The 12,390-nt window shown below is 47.7% G+C and overlaps 2 protein-coding genes across 2 annotated transcripts; one reads left to right on the top strand and one right to left on the bottom strand.

Moving 5' to 3' along the window:
- Nucleotides 1-481: 481 nt before the first annotated feature.
- Nucleotides 482-3,393, bottom strand: ACKR2 (atypical chemokine receptor 2). The gene is made up of 3 exons (XM_054389953.1): nucleotides 3,370-3,393; nucleotides 2,687-2,744; nucleotides 482-1,596 (listed from the first exon to the last, which is right to left on the bottom strand). The coding sequence occupies exons 1-3, from the start codon at nucleotides 3,391-3,393 to the stop codon at nucleotides 482-484; spliced, it is 1,197 nt and encodes a 398-aa protein (XP_054245928.1).
- A 1,885-nt stretch (nucleotides 3,394-5,278) lies between these two features.
- HIGD1A (HIG1 hypoxia inducible domain family member 1A) lies at nucleotides 5,279-11,191 on the top strand. Its single transcript, XM_054390043.1, has 4 exons — nucleotides 5,279-5,305; nucleotides 7,001-7,108; nucleotides 9,164-9,298; nucleotides 10,071-11,191. The coding sequence occupies exons 2-4, from the start codon at nucleotides 7,006-7,008 to the stop codon at nucleotides 10,118-10,120; spliced, it is 288 nt and encodes a 95-aa protein (XP_054246018.1). The 5' UTR covers nucleotides 5,279-5,305; nucleotides 7,001-7,005; the 3' UTR covers nucleotides 10,121-11,191.
- The last annotated feature ends 1,199 nt before the right edge of the window (nucleotides 11,192-12,390 follow it).

Consider the following 12,390-nt stretch of genomic DNA (forward strand, 5'->3'; position numbering starts at 1 on the left):
GAGAAGCAAAGCCACCATTCAGGCAGGACTTCTGTCCCACCCACACGTGGCTGGTAGATGAGCATGGCAAAGCCATTCCTCACAAGCTGGAGGGATAATGGGATCACTTTCCTCCATCAGACCCTTTGGGATCTAGTGGGGGAAGTTCTACCCAAGTTTTAATCTGCCTTTTTAAAGCAACAACATCTAGACAAAGCTTCTCTTTCATCCACTCACATACTCCAAAGAGGAGCTGGGTTTCTTCCACAGGCATAAACCCAAGGCAAACCTTTTATAATAATTCCAGTTACAATAGAAACAAATCTTAAGTATATTTTCTCAACCCCAGTGTGGAAAATGCTCTGCCTTGATGTTGGCCCTATGATGGGAAAATCTGGTTACCAGTGCTGTGAGCTTGCACCAGCTCCATCATATGGCCAGGACCAGTAAAGTTCAGCATTGAGGGCACATCTGTAACATAAATAAGGTAAATATGGTGATACTAAACATTTGTGATGCTCAGCATCTCTATCTCAGCTGCATATCTGCTGCAAGACTGGCTTGTCTCAGAGGGCTGGATGTCAAAGAAAGCTCTTCTCCTGCAAATGGCCTGAGGGATCTTCCATAAGTATAACCTGAAAGGCTTTTTCACAAAAGCATAGAGCAAGGGGTTGAGACAGCAGTGGACAAAGGGCAAACTCTCTGTGATCTGCATGGCATAGTCCAGCCGCCTGCTGCTTTCGCAGCTCCTGATCACACCGACATCTTGCAGGGAGGCAAGGATGAGAACAATGTTGTAAGGGGACCACAGGACAAAGAAGACACACACCAGAGTAAAGACTAAGCAGAGCACTCTCCTTGAGCCAGGCACCCGAGATCCAGTGAGGACACAGGCGATGCGGGAGTAGCAGAACACCATGAAGAGGAATGGAAAAAGGAAACCCAAGATGTTTTGGATGACCCGAAAGACAACTCTCCAAAATAAGTGTTTCTGGCCATAATCGTGGGCACACATGATGGTTTTGTTCTGGATTTGCCTTGTGCTGGTGAAGAGGCCATCAGGAATGGCAAGAAGCATGGAAAGAATCCATACCACCAACACGACAAGGATGGACTTCCTTCGTGTCATGGAGCTGCCAGGAGAGCAAGCATGGACTGTCTCCAGGTACATGTCCAGACTCATGCAGCTCACAAGAAAGACACCACTGTAGAAATTCATGGTGTACATGGCATTTAAGACAGGGCACAATATGCCCCAGGTGACCCTCTGAGAAATGTACAGAGCCCAAAAAGGAAGGGTTAGTAGCAAGAGGAAGTCTGAAACCACCAAGTTCAGCAGATACACCTCCATCACCTTCTTTTTCTTCTGGATGTACATAATGAGGACAATAAACAGAAGGACATTCCCAGCCAACCCAACCAGGAGGACCACAGTGTAAAAAGATGGCAAGAAGACTCTGCTAAAAGAGAGTACCTCTTCTTTTGTGCAGAGGCCATAGAGCACATAATCCTCCTCATCCAAGTACTCATACAGGTAGTCACTCGAATTGACACCTTCCAGCAAGGTGTCAGCCATTGGTGTTGCCACCTTTGAAGTTGAGTTTGACAAGTGGCCACCTAGGAGCAAAAGCAAAGTGAAAAGAATCCAAATGTTGTTCTAGTCCACAGAGGATAAACAAATATCACACCACAGAGGGGTTTCTTCTAGGTAATAGGTTTAAATTTCTCCTGATAGTAGTTTTCTTCTGATAAGTATTTTGTGACCTGCACCTTTTGTGCCTTTGCTTGTGGCATGGGGACAGCTGTCTACACACACAGGTAACCACAATAATTCTGGTTTCCTTACTCCCAACACATTAGAACTTGAAAGCAAATGAGCACAGTCTCCTCTGACATAACTTACCACTTCCTCCTGACACCACTGCAAGCTTTTGAGGAAGTTTGTGCTCTAATTTATGGGAAATCCAGCACCACACCTCACTGTGAGCTGTTTAGGATTCAGCTCTGTCACCACTGAGAAAGTAGCCTCTCAGTTCTTGGTGAAGCAGAACCTGCTGGTGGAACTACTCCCAGAGGTGAAATGCTACTCCTGGTAGAACACTAAGCCCTCTTAGTGCCAATTCTAGGACATCAAGCCATGGATTCTTGTAAAAGGCAAGTGGAAGATTCAGAAGCATTAAACTGAACCATAGAGTCATAGAATCATGGAATGATTTGGGTTGGAAGGGACCTTGAAGATCATCTGGTTCTAATCCTCCTGCCATGGGCAGGAGCACCTTCAGTAGATCAGGCTGCACAAAGTTTCATCCAAAGTAAGACCATGTAGGCACCAGAATCGACTCCAGAATCAAGTTTGGAGGTACAGGTTTAGGTGGAAGGAAAGTATTGGAGTTGATCCAGCAGGAGATGAGGAGAAGATTGAAATCTTGCTGATGGAGGAGAGTGAGGGCTGTGCACTTGGCTGTTCCTCAGGACTGCAGGCTGCTGTCACAGCACAGATTTCAGGAAATGGTGAGTGATTTGGAAAGCTTCCTACTTTGGGAGTCTGATTTTCAGCAAAGAAAACCCTTATGTAAGAACACTACAAGGGTTTCATTTTCCAAACTCCACCTAAACTGGGTAATGGCTGTCACTGAAGAGCCTATCTCCTGCAGTGGGACATGGGATCTGCCTGAGCCACCTCCCCTCAGTGAAGCTGTGGACATACCTGTTGTGGTCTCATGTCTGTAATGGCTTAAATGCCCATCCCAGGCTGTTCCAGGCAGCTGAAAAGAAAGGAAAAAATGTGTGGGGCTGGACTGAAATGTTTTCTTGCTGTCTCTCAGTTCTTCAGGTGCTGCAGGGCACTTGAGACAGAGCAGCCACAGAGAGCAGAGATCGGACATAGAAGAATGCCACCAAAAAAAAACAAACCACAAACCAAACTTTTTGGGGGAATGACCTGCCTTTTTTGCTGCCTTTTTTTTCCTTTTCTGTTTCATATTTTGAAGGAAATTCATCCTTAGCTATATACAGATCTGATTGTGCACCTTCAAAAGGAAACCAAAGCTGCCCACCCTTCTGATCACAGACACACCCAGCAAGACCCCTAAACCCCTTCCCCCACACACAACCTCCACACCCATATGCCCAAAAGTCCCATTTCTGGGTCTCCCAACACACCGAGACAGCTTTTCTCCCTCTGTCCTGCCTTTCCCCCTTCCATATCAGCCTGGCACTGGCATCCACATCCCGCAGCACACAGCAGAGAATAGATGAATGCAATGTGGGCTGAGCTCAGAAATTAATCCCAAGCCTGCCCCAGCCCTGGTTCACTTTCAAGAACAAAAGGGAACCTCTCCAGGTTTCTTGTGCAGCTTTGCCTACAAGCAAGAAGCAGAAAGCACTTACAGGAGCTTCTTCTCCTGTTCCCATCCTTCTGGAGGCTTTAATCAGACTGTTAGGAACTTCTTTCACTTGTGTAAGAACGTGGGCAGGAAATGTGAGCTCAGTGTGACCTCTCTGGTTTTGTTTTGCCTTTCCTGGCGTTGACCAGTGGGTGACAGCACTGGAGGAATCATCTCTGTGCTGTGTCTAAGCATGTGTCCATCTACAACTACAGCTACTGCCTGCACCCAGAGATTAGGAAAAATTTCTTTACTGAAAGAGTGGTCAGACTGCCCAGGGAGGTGGCGGAGTCACCGTCCCTGAAGGTGGTCAGGAAACAGGTGGACAGGGCACGTTGGGACATGGCTTAGTGGCCACGGTGGTATTAGGTCTTAGGTTGCACTTGATGATCTTAGAGGTATTTTCCAATCAAAACAATTCGATGATTCTATGAATAAATACATATGAGCAACACAGACATCAGCAGAGAGCAAGAAGCTGCTCATGAAGGTGAGACACCAGAGACACACATAGGGCAGCTACAGGTGACAGCAGTTTCATTAGCTCAGCAATTACAAGGAAATAAGTTTTGGGTTTTAATTGAGTTTCTCCCTTGAAGCACATATCATGCAGAGCTGCAGGGAATTAAATGTACCTCTGAGAGTCACTGCAGAAAGTAGCCTCCACTGTCATTTATTACAACATTTTAACTCAATTCGGCTGCTGGTAATTGCACAGATTTCTTATATTTTCTTTTTTTTCTTCTTCTTTTCAGGCTCTGCAAAGGCCTAATGGCTTTGGCAATTAAAATAACCAAATTAGATGTAATGGGAAACACATTTAAGGAGATAGGGCAATACTAACAAATAAGTCACTTCTGAATCACTTCTGAATCACTAAGTAAGTCACTTCTGAGTCACTTCTCTTCATGCTGCCAAAAATGGTGCATGGCAAAGGGAGAGTGGCCCTGCAAGGAGCTCTGCTTCCCACCATGCTCAGAGATGAGGAATCACAAACACTGGACCAAAGCACTGAAAAACCGGGCAGGGCTTTTAGAAGAAAGAACTTGGCTGTTTTGCTTTGATAAGCTGCTCCCAGGGGAGGGGTTTAGGCATCAACAGGATCCTAGGGGATTTTTACGTAACCACAAAATTCTTTTGGTTAGAAAAGACACTTTTTGGGTGAAACAAGTTGCCAAGTTCAACCCAAAGTCTCTACATTTTGCAAATATGTTCCCTGCCGTGCGTGGGTAGGAAAACACACTCATTTTCAGGCAGAGCTGCCAGTTTCGGCTTCAGGTGCAAGCATGGGCTGCGGGCAGGGACTCTGCACAGCGGTAGGCGAGGGCTGTAGGCAAAAGTTAAGGGCAGGGACTGAGTGCAGGGGCTGCCGGGACAGACTGCAGGTACACGACGTGGGCAGAGCTTGCGGGCTGACGCTGTAAGCAGAAGCTGAGAGCAGGGGCTGAGGGCAGCAGTTGCAGGCCGAGGCTGCGGGGACATATCGAAGGCACAGGGTGCAGGCTGAGGTTGTGGACTAACGCTGCCGGGGATAGGTTGCAGACAGCCCTTGCACGCAGAGCCTGAGCGCAGGCCCTCCCTCACAGCGGTCCCTAACGACGGGCCGAGCGACCAGCCACCTCCACCACCTCGACCCCTCACTCCGCGCCCGCCGCAATGCAGAGCCCCAGGCCGTGACGTCGAGACCTACTCCTTCCGTCCCCGTGCGCATCAGTAAGCCGTGTCAGCGCCAGCGCCCCGGATTGGCTAGCGACAGAATAATCCCGCTCTGGATTGGCTGGACGCGCTGCCGCGCTGCATGCTGGGAGCTGTGGTTCTCCGGCCCGGCCGGTGGGCGCCACAGGCAGGGGGGCGGAGCGCACTCAGCCAATAAGGAGTGGGGGCGGGGCGTGGCGCGGCAGATGCCGGCCGGTACCGGGCACGGGAACAGCAGCAGCGTGGTGAGTTTTGGGCCTCAGCGGGCCGGGACTGGGGAACCAGGAACGGAAAATTCGGCTGCTAAGGCGCGAGCTGAGGCGCAGGGATGCAACAATGGGGTACGGAGGAGTACCGGGGGCAGGTCTATAGGCAGAGGGCCTGTGTAGGCGGAGACGCCGGGGCCCGATGTAGGGCAGAGGCCTTGTGTGGGGTGGTTTTGACCTGGTGCTAGAGAAGGGCAGGCACCTGATATGGGTCTGGGCAAGCGGAAGGCAGCCTGGTGGCGCCCTTGGCCACCTCCTCATTACGAGGGTCACTGGAAGCTGTTACTTTCCCACCCTTTCCTCTGCCTCGTGCTCACCCCAGCCTCTTCGAGAGCTGAAGGTCACAGAAACCTTTTACGATGGAGAAATTGATTCACTTCTCGGTATCTTGTATAAATCTCACCTCTGGCTGTCTCCACCTCTCCCAGTGACGGGGTGTTCTCATGTTTCTTTGTCCAGATGGGCCAAGCTAAAATATAGCTTCTGTTTAGCAAATGAGAGTAATTGTAGCAGGCACTGAGAGCCCAAATTTTTTGGCCTGCAGAAGAAATACTTTGTATGTTCAGTTTACAAACCTCTCAGTCGGCTGTAGTGTATGGGCCCAAAATGATGGGTAACCAGGGAGCACAGCTACATTTGAAGTGTCTTTTGCATGGTGTTAAATTAAATTCCTGGTGGTTTATTTTGAGATCTCAGAGTGGTTCCATGTGAGGGCAAGCTGTATTTTGCTGCTGAGGGCATTGGTGGAACAATAGTGGTAGAGATTTTTCTAACAGACATCTTTGTGATGTTGCTGAGCTAATTGTGCTGGCAGAAAGGCATTAGTTAAAGGGTGATGTTTATGCTAGGCACTGGTCTTAGTGCAATCTGTGATGGGGACAGCAGGACAAGATGGCAGGTTTTGGTGGTCTCACTCATGGGGATAGCTCAGTGAGCAGAGCCCCCCTCATGGATGTTGCTGGGGTGTTTTTTACCTCAGAGACAGGTGAGAAACGACCTCTGGTGCAGTGGAAACTCTCCTCACTCCCCTCATCCATCCCCACAAAAGTCTGCACCCATCAAGGGCTTTAAGACTTGTTCCCACTCCTCAGCAGTGGCCTGTGTTGTCCAGCAGGAGTTTGAAACACGTTGGAGTGGTGGATGAGGCCATAGTAGGGACTAATAAGGGGCCAGGTAGGGCTGACCTTCTGCGACAGCTCCCACTTTCCACCCCAAGGGCTTTGGTTCCTGTTCTTGGCAGGGAGTGAAAGAGGAGGAATGAACTTTTCTGAGGTCAGAGCTGCTATTAAAAAACAGCCTGTGAAAGCAAAGTGGTCTGGCTGGAAGCCCTGAAAGGAAACACAGGCAGTGGCAAAAACTTCTGGTGGCTTCTTGGTGCCTGTGAGCATGGTGGGAGCACTGGGATGTGAAAGATGGCAAAAATTTGTTGCTTTGCTACTTTTTTTTTTTGTGTCCTGTCCTTACACATTCTGGTATGCAATGATCTTGCTTCCCAAGAGTTCACCTAAGTTAAATCATCTGTATGTAGCTCATCAGCTCGAGTTTAGCTCCTGTGGTTATAGTTTACTACTTGGGCATTTATCACTGGTGGAATATGAAAAGGTTTTTCTTTGTCTAAAAGTTCTCTTAACTTGGTGTTTCTAAAACCTGAAAAGAGACTCTTTGTCTTCACAGCCACCATGTCATCCAGCCAGGATTCTGTTCTCTCCGAGTATGAGTCGGACAGCAGCCAGACCTCAAAGCTGTTAAGGAAATTTAAAGAGACACCATTTGTACCCATTGGTAAGTTGAAAGATGAAAAAGTCTGTTTACACAGTCCTTCCTCTTCATGGCCAACAAGCACCATCATTGCTCACTGCCTTCCTGTGAACAGGAAATTACTTTGAATTTACTTCCTTGTGTAGCTCCCTGCACAGTGCCAGCAGCACTCCTCCTGCCCATATCAGTGTTTGTTCTGCCTGAAACAGAGAAACCAATGAGCCTTGTCATCTGAAACACAAAACTCAGAACCTGCAATTCCCCTCAAAATCCAAACCAAACAAACCCTGACAGACTGTTTAGGTGAACTTAGAAAACATGTTCAGGTGATAGTGCTGGGTGGTAAAGAGTGTGCTTGGGAGCTCTTTTGCAGTGTAGTTATCCCATAGTTCCTAGTAACCACAAGGTGTATTTCGAGTTAACAAGACAGAAATATCTAAAATACAACCCAACTACTAAAAACACTCACTACTCTGCTGACATTCCTTACTTTAAAATGTGGGTTTTAGTAGGTTTTATGGTACCCCAGCTTGAGGCAATTAAAGTTCTCAGCATCTTTGCTGAAACCCCAAAAAAGCTGCTGAGGGGAGGACAGGATCAGTCACGTTCCTCCTGAGAACTTTCCTCTGATCAGGAACTGACAGAAGACATGTTTTGATTTCCAGCCACCTTAAATGGAGAGCAGTCAGGTCACTTGGGATGAACTGCCCTGGGCATATGCCGATATCTGCCACTGGTGTCTGTGGTCACAGGACTTTGTCCTCCCGCTCACTAGGACATACTACAAACTCCTCAAATTTGGGTTCTTCTGAGCAGATTGCCAGAATTTGCCTTTAGGCTGTGCTGGAGCTAGTTTGAAGGACATAAAATTCTTAATTGGTGTTCAATGAATGGTGATACATATAATAATGTGATATATAATAATGTGAGGTGTCCCTGCCCATGGCAGGGGGTTTGGAACTAGATGATCCTTGTGGTCCCTTCCAACCCTGACTGACTCTCTGATTCATTAATCCTCCTGAGTAGGGAGACAAGCTGTCTGGGCTCCAGTCAGTAAAATATACAAACCACTTAAAAGGTGGCAGCCTGCTTTGGACTACACAAATAATCAGTGGATGTAATGGGGAATTCAGTGCATTGCTGCTCTGTGCTCTGACAGCAGCAGTGTACGCATGCTGGAGCTGGCACAGCCTCTGCTGTGTTTGGGCTTCTGAAGCACCAGAAGCCAACTCTGTCCCTATGAGAGAGCCCTGGCTGAACCCCTGTCCCCACAGCTTGGGACAAGTAATGTATGACTTGTCCTGTCACAGCAAAAGCTGGCCAAATGTGACAACGCTCAAAATAGCAACCTCATCAGGCTGGTGGGTATGTTGGGGTGTGTCCACAGGCTGAGGGTCTGAGCTGTGTTCTTGGGTGTGAGCTTCTGCCCAGGAAATGGTATAAGCAGTGCTTGGGCTGTCTGAAAAATAGCCAACAGACTGATACGTTGAGCTCCTGTTGTGGCATTTTAACACTGGTGGAAATCTCTTGCTCTTCACTGCACTGACTTGGGCAACAGAGACCTTCTCACTCTCTACAACTACCTGAAAGGAGCTTGTAGCAAGATGGGGGTTGGTCTCTTCTCCCAAGTAACAAACAAAAGGATCAAGGCAAGAGGAAACAGCTTTGGGTTGCACCAAGGGAGGTTTCAGGTGGATATTAGGGAAAACTTATTTCATGAGAGTGGTGTCAAGCACAGGAACAGGCTGCCCAGGGCAGTGGAGTCATCATGATCCCTGGAGGTATTTAAAAGCTATATAGATGTGGTGCTGAGGGAGATGGTTTAGTGGTGACCTTGCAGTGCTGGGTTAACAGCTTGACTCAATGATTGTGACAGTGTCTTACAACCTAAATGGTTCTATGATTCCGTGATTTAATGAGATGGCACTTAAATGGAAACAGGAGAGAGGCCACAACTTGCCATCTACACAAAGTGATTAGACCCAAACATGGTCAATCCCAGGTTATTTTAAGTGGATCATGTCATACATTTCAGTAACATGGATCTTGACTCAGAAAGATGCTTCCCTTGCCTTGTAGGGATGGTTGGCTTCACCTTGGTGGTTGGCTACGGGCTGTACAGACTGAAGCACAGAGGCCAGATGAAAATGTCACTTCACCTGATTCACACACGTGTGGCAGCCCAGGGCTTTGCTGTGGGAGCCTTAACGTGTGGTATGTATCAAATGTGAAACTCCTCAGCACTAGTGAATCACAGGAACCTCTCACATCTCCTCTCTTTGTGGATAATACAGTAAGCATGAAACATCCCTGGGGTCCAAGTGGCCATTATTATTTCAGGGTGGTTATGGTGGTTACTGGTGTTTGCTGAGCCTTTCTAGAGTAACATGATGTTCAAGTACGTATATTTAATGTGAAACTGCACTAACTCTGAGAGAAGCAGCTGCCACTTTTAAACAGAAGCATGTGAGGTTCTGCAGGTGTTGAAATTAGAAGCAAAGCAAATAAAAGACCATCTGATTTTAATACTTTCCCTTGTAAATGTGTTATTGTGGTTATTTAATGCATTAGAAAATCAGCTTGTGTAGACTGTGGTATTATGTATTTTATAGGTATTTTCAGGACTGGAATTGTGTCCTTGAATGTCCTGAGTGATTTGTACATCTCAGTTACCTCTAAGTATTGCAGCTGTGTCTGTGTGTAAATGTATATTCCATGGAACACTATCTTTCCTGTATTCCTAGAAGGAGGAACAGAAAAGGTGGACTTCAGCTGCAAACTAGAATTGGCTCGGGGACTGCATTTTCATGCACAGTACATTTTCCTACTCACTTTCTCTTGTGTATGAAAAATACACATTAAAAAATACACCAAAAGAGGAGGGGAAATCATACTGATGAGACTATCACTAATTATTCACATTTTGAAACTCACTATTTCCTATTTAACCTATCTTTCTCATTGTGCTTATATTTGTGTCTTGTAGGTGTCCTGTATTCAATGTTCCGGGAGCATGTCTTGAAGCCCAAGGAGTAACTGAAAGCTGACTGAAATCCCTGTCCTGGTGGTGACCTGTGTGCTGCAGCTAGAAACTTCATATGGAGGGGTTCTTGAGGAAAAAAATAATACACATTAGTGCAAATTGCCCTGGTTTTGTGGATGGTACACTGTCTTGAAGCTGGCAGCCTAAATGACTGTGCACTCTGAGAGTGGGTATCAGAGTCTGTGTCTTTTTGAATTGGAACAATCATATCCCAGTTTTTAGGGGATATAGTAGAATTCAATCCCTTTATCTTCCCTTCAGCTCTCAGCTCAGTCCTGAAATTGATGACTTCTTTTGCTGCCGTTGCCCAAAACGCTGCACAAAGTCTGAACTAGCTTCTGCTAGGCCTTGGGGAGAACATAGAGGGCATGCCTGTAATACAGTATTGTGAAGGCTTTACTGTCATTTTCTATCCTGTATATTTGTCAGCCTCCAGCTTTGTGATTTAGAAGCTTCCAGTAGCACTAAATGACTTCTAAAATGTTCAGAGATATAAAGATCTATTTTTTTTTATTTAAGGCATTTAAGGTGAGTTGCAGCTATTTAAATGTTATATTTATTCATTGTTAATGAAGCCACAGCCTCCCTATTTTTACTACAGATTTTCACAGACTCTTGGATGACTCTGTTTTGTAACTTTATTTAGTGTTCTTCTGAATAACATTTAAATGCAACATTTAAAATACATATTGTGAAAACTATATCTCTATTTGGTGTTCCAATGCTTTTAGTTGAAGTATACAGTCTAGCTCTGATTTGTGCAGTGTCATTCCCCATGGAAATTTAAACCCATTTAAATCTGAAAAGCCCCTGTTCACTTGATGAGGTGTTAAGGCCCTTCTCTGTAAATTGCCACTGTTAATTTACACTCAAACCCCTTGTATCTCCAACAGCAGTCACAAAATAAATGTGTTGATAAAGCCAATTTGTAAACCCCTCATTTTCTGTCCTATTAGCTTACATTCCATGGTGACAGTATGGCTCTTTGTAACCATTACCACAAGGTACATACTGCACCTCTCTGGCACTGTACAGAGCAGTGGGAGATGAAATAAGAATAAATGTGTGAGCACTGAAGATTGTTAAGTGTTTGGGTGTGGATTTCTTGGGGAATGGGGTGGGCATCTCCTTGTTCATGCAGGCTCCTGCAGAGGGATACATGAATAAGAATCATAGAATGGTTTGGATTGGAAGTGACCTTCAAAGGTCATCCAGTCCAACCCCTCTCTAGTCTGCAGGAATATCTTCAACTAGAGCAGGTTGCTCAGAGCCCCAAACAACCTGACCTGGAATGTTTCCAGGGAGGGGTTTCTACCACCTCCCTGGGCAAGAGGGTCTGCTAAAGAGGTCGGTCCAAATCTTCCTTACAGGCCCCTTTCAATACTCATTGGAGCCTTTTCTTCTCCAGGCTGAACAACAACAACAAAAAATCATCTGAGCGCGGGCAGCGCTGCTGGAAAGAGCATTCTCGGCCGGTGCCATCCTGCTGTCCTTCGCTGCTCTCCCCGGTGTGTAGGACATGAGGAGACGCCCTTCCACCACGCAGAGCCCTTTTATCTTTCACCGCCCAACTTCTCCTCGGCGTGAGGCGGGATAAGGAATGGCTCTCCTCCCGGAACGCCGAGGGGCCGAGCTTGCTGCGCGAAGGGGAAGGCCCTGCAGCCGGGGAGGCGGCGGCTGACAGGAACTGCCATGGCTGCTGTCATGGCGGCGTGGCTGAGGGGACAGCGCATGCGCGGCCCTGCCCTTCCCCTGCCCTTGAGGCTGTTGCTATGGGAACCGCGTCGGCCTGCGGCCGGGCCGTCAGCGGGACCGCGAACCGGCAGCAAAGGGCGGCCGGGAGAGCACCCTCCCGTTGCCCTCGTGGCCGGGGAAGGCAGTTTCGGTAGGCTGGGGGAGGGGGGCGAATGCGCGGGCTGACGGCCCGGGGGTGGGGGCGGCTGTGTGGCCCTGGCAGGCCCGGCCAGGCCGCAGGCAGGGTGGGCGTTGGAGGCGAGGAGGGGGAACCCTCCGCTCCCCACGCAGGAGTTCTGTGGCAGGTCCCTTTGTGCCTAGTTTGGAGTGGGTGCCTGTTACAGAGGGGTCCAAGAAGACCCTCCTACCAAGTCGTGAGGCTCAGACTTGACCCTCTTTCTAAATTTGCTCTCAGAAGGGAGAGCAGGTGTGACTGGATCCAGTCATAGCTCCAGACTGTAAAGAGTTTGAACTCCAGGTTTTGCCACAGAACCCATTTATTTCAGCTCAGGCTGGGTGCCTCTGGAGA

This window comes from Indicator indicator, chromosome 20, assembly GCF_027791375.1.
Source record: "Indicator indicator isolate 239-I01 chromosome 20, UM_Iind_1.1, whole genome shotgun sequence".
Classification (NCBI taxonomy): Eukaryota; Metazoa; Chordata; class Aves; order Piciformes; family Indicatoridae; genus Indicator; species Indicator indicator.

Coding starts and splice junctions, on each gene's coding strand:
- ACKR2 (XM_054389953.1), bottom strand. CDS start 3,393: ATGGGAACAGGAGAAGAAGCTCCT. Junction 2,745..3,369: donor GAACAGGAGAAGAAGCTCCT/GTAAGTGCTTTC, acceptor CTTTCTTTTCAG/CTGCCTGGAACAGCCTGGGA. Junction 1,597..2,686: donor CAGACATGAGACCACAACAG/GTATGTCCACAG, acceptor TTTTGCTCCTAG/GTGGCCACTTGTCAAACTCA.
- HIGD1A (XM_054390043.1), top strand. CDS start 7,006: ATGTCATCCAGCCAGGATTCTGTTCTCTCCGAGTATGAGTCGGACAGC. Junction 7,109..9,163: donor GACACCATTTGTACCCATTG/GTAAGTTGAAAG, acceptor CTTGCCTTGTAG/GGATGGTTGGCTTCACCTTG. Junction 9,299..10,070: donor TGTGGGAGCCTTAACGTGTG/GTATGTATCAAA, acceptor TGTGTCTTGTAG/GTGTCCTGTATTCAATGTTC.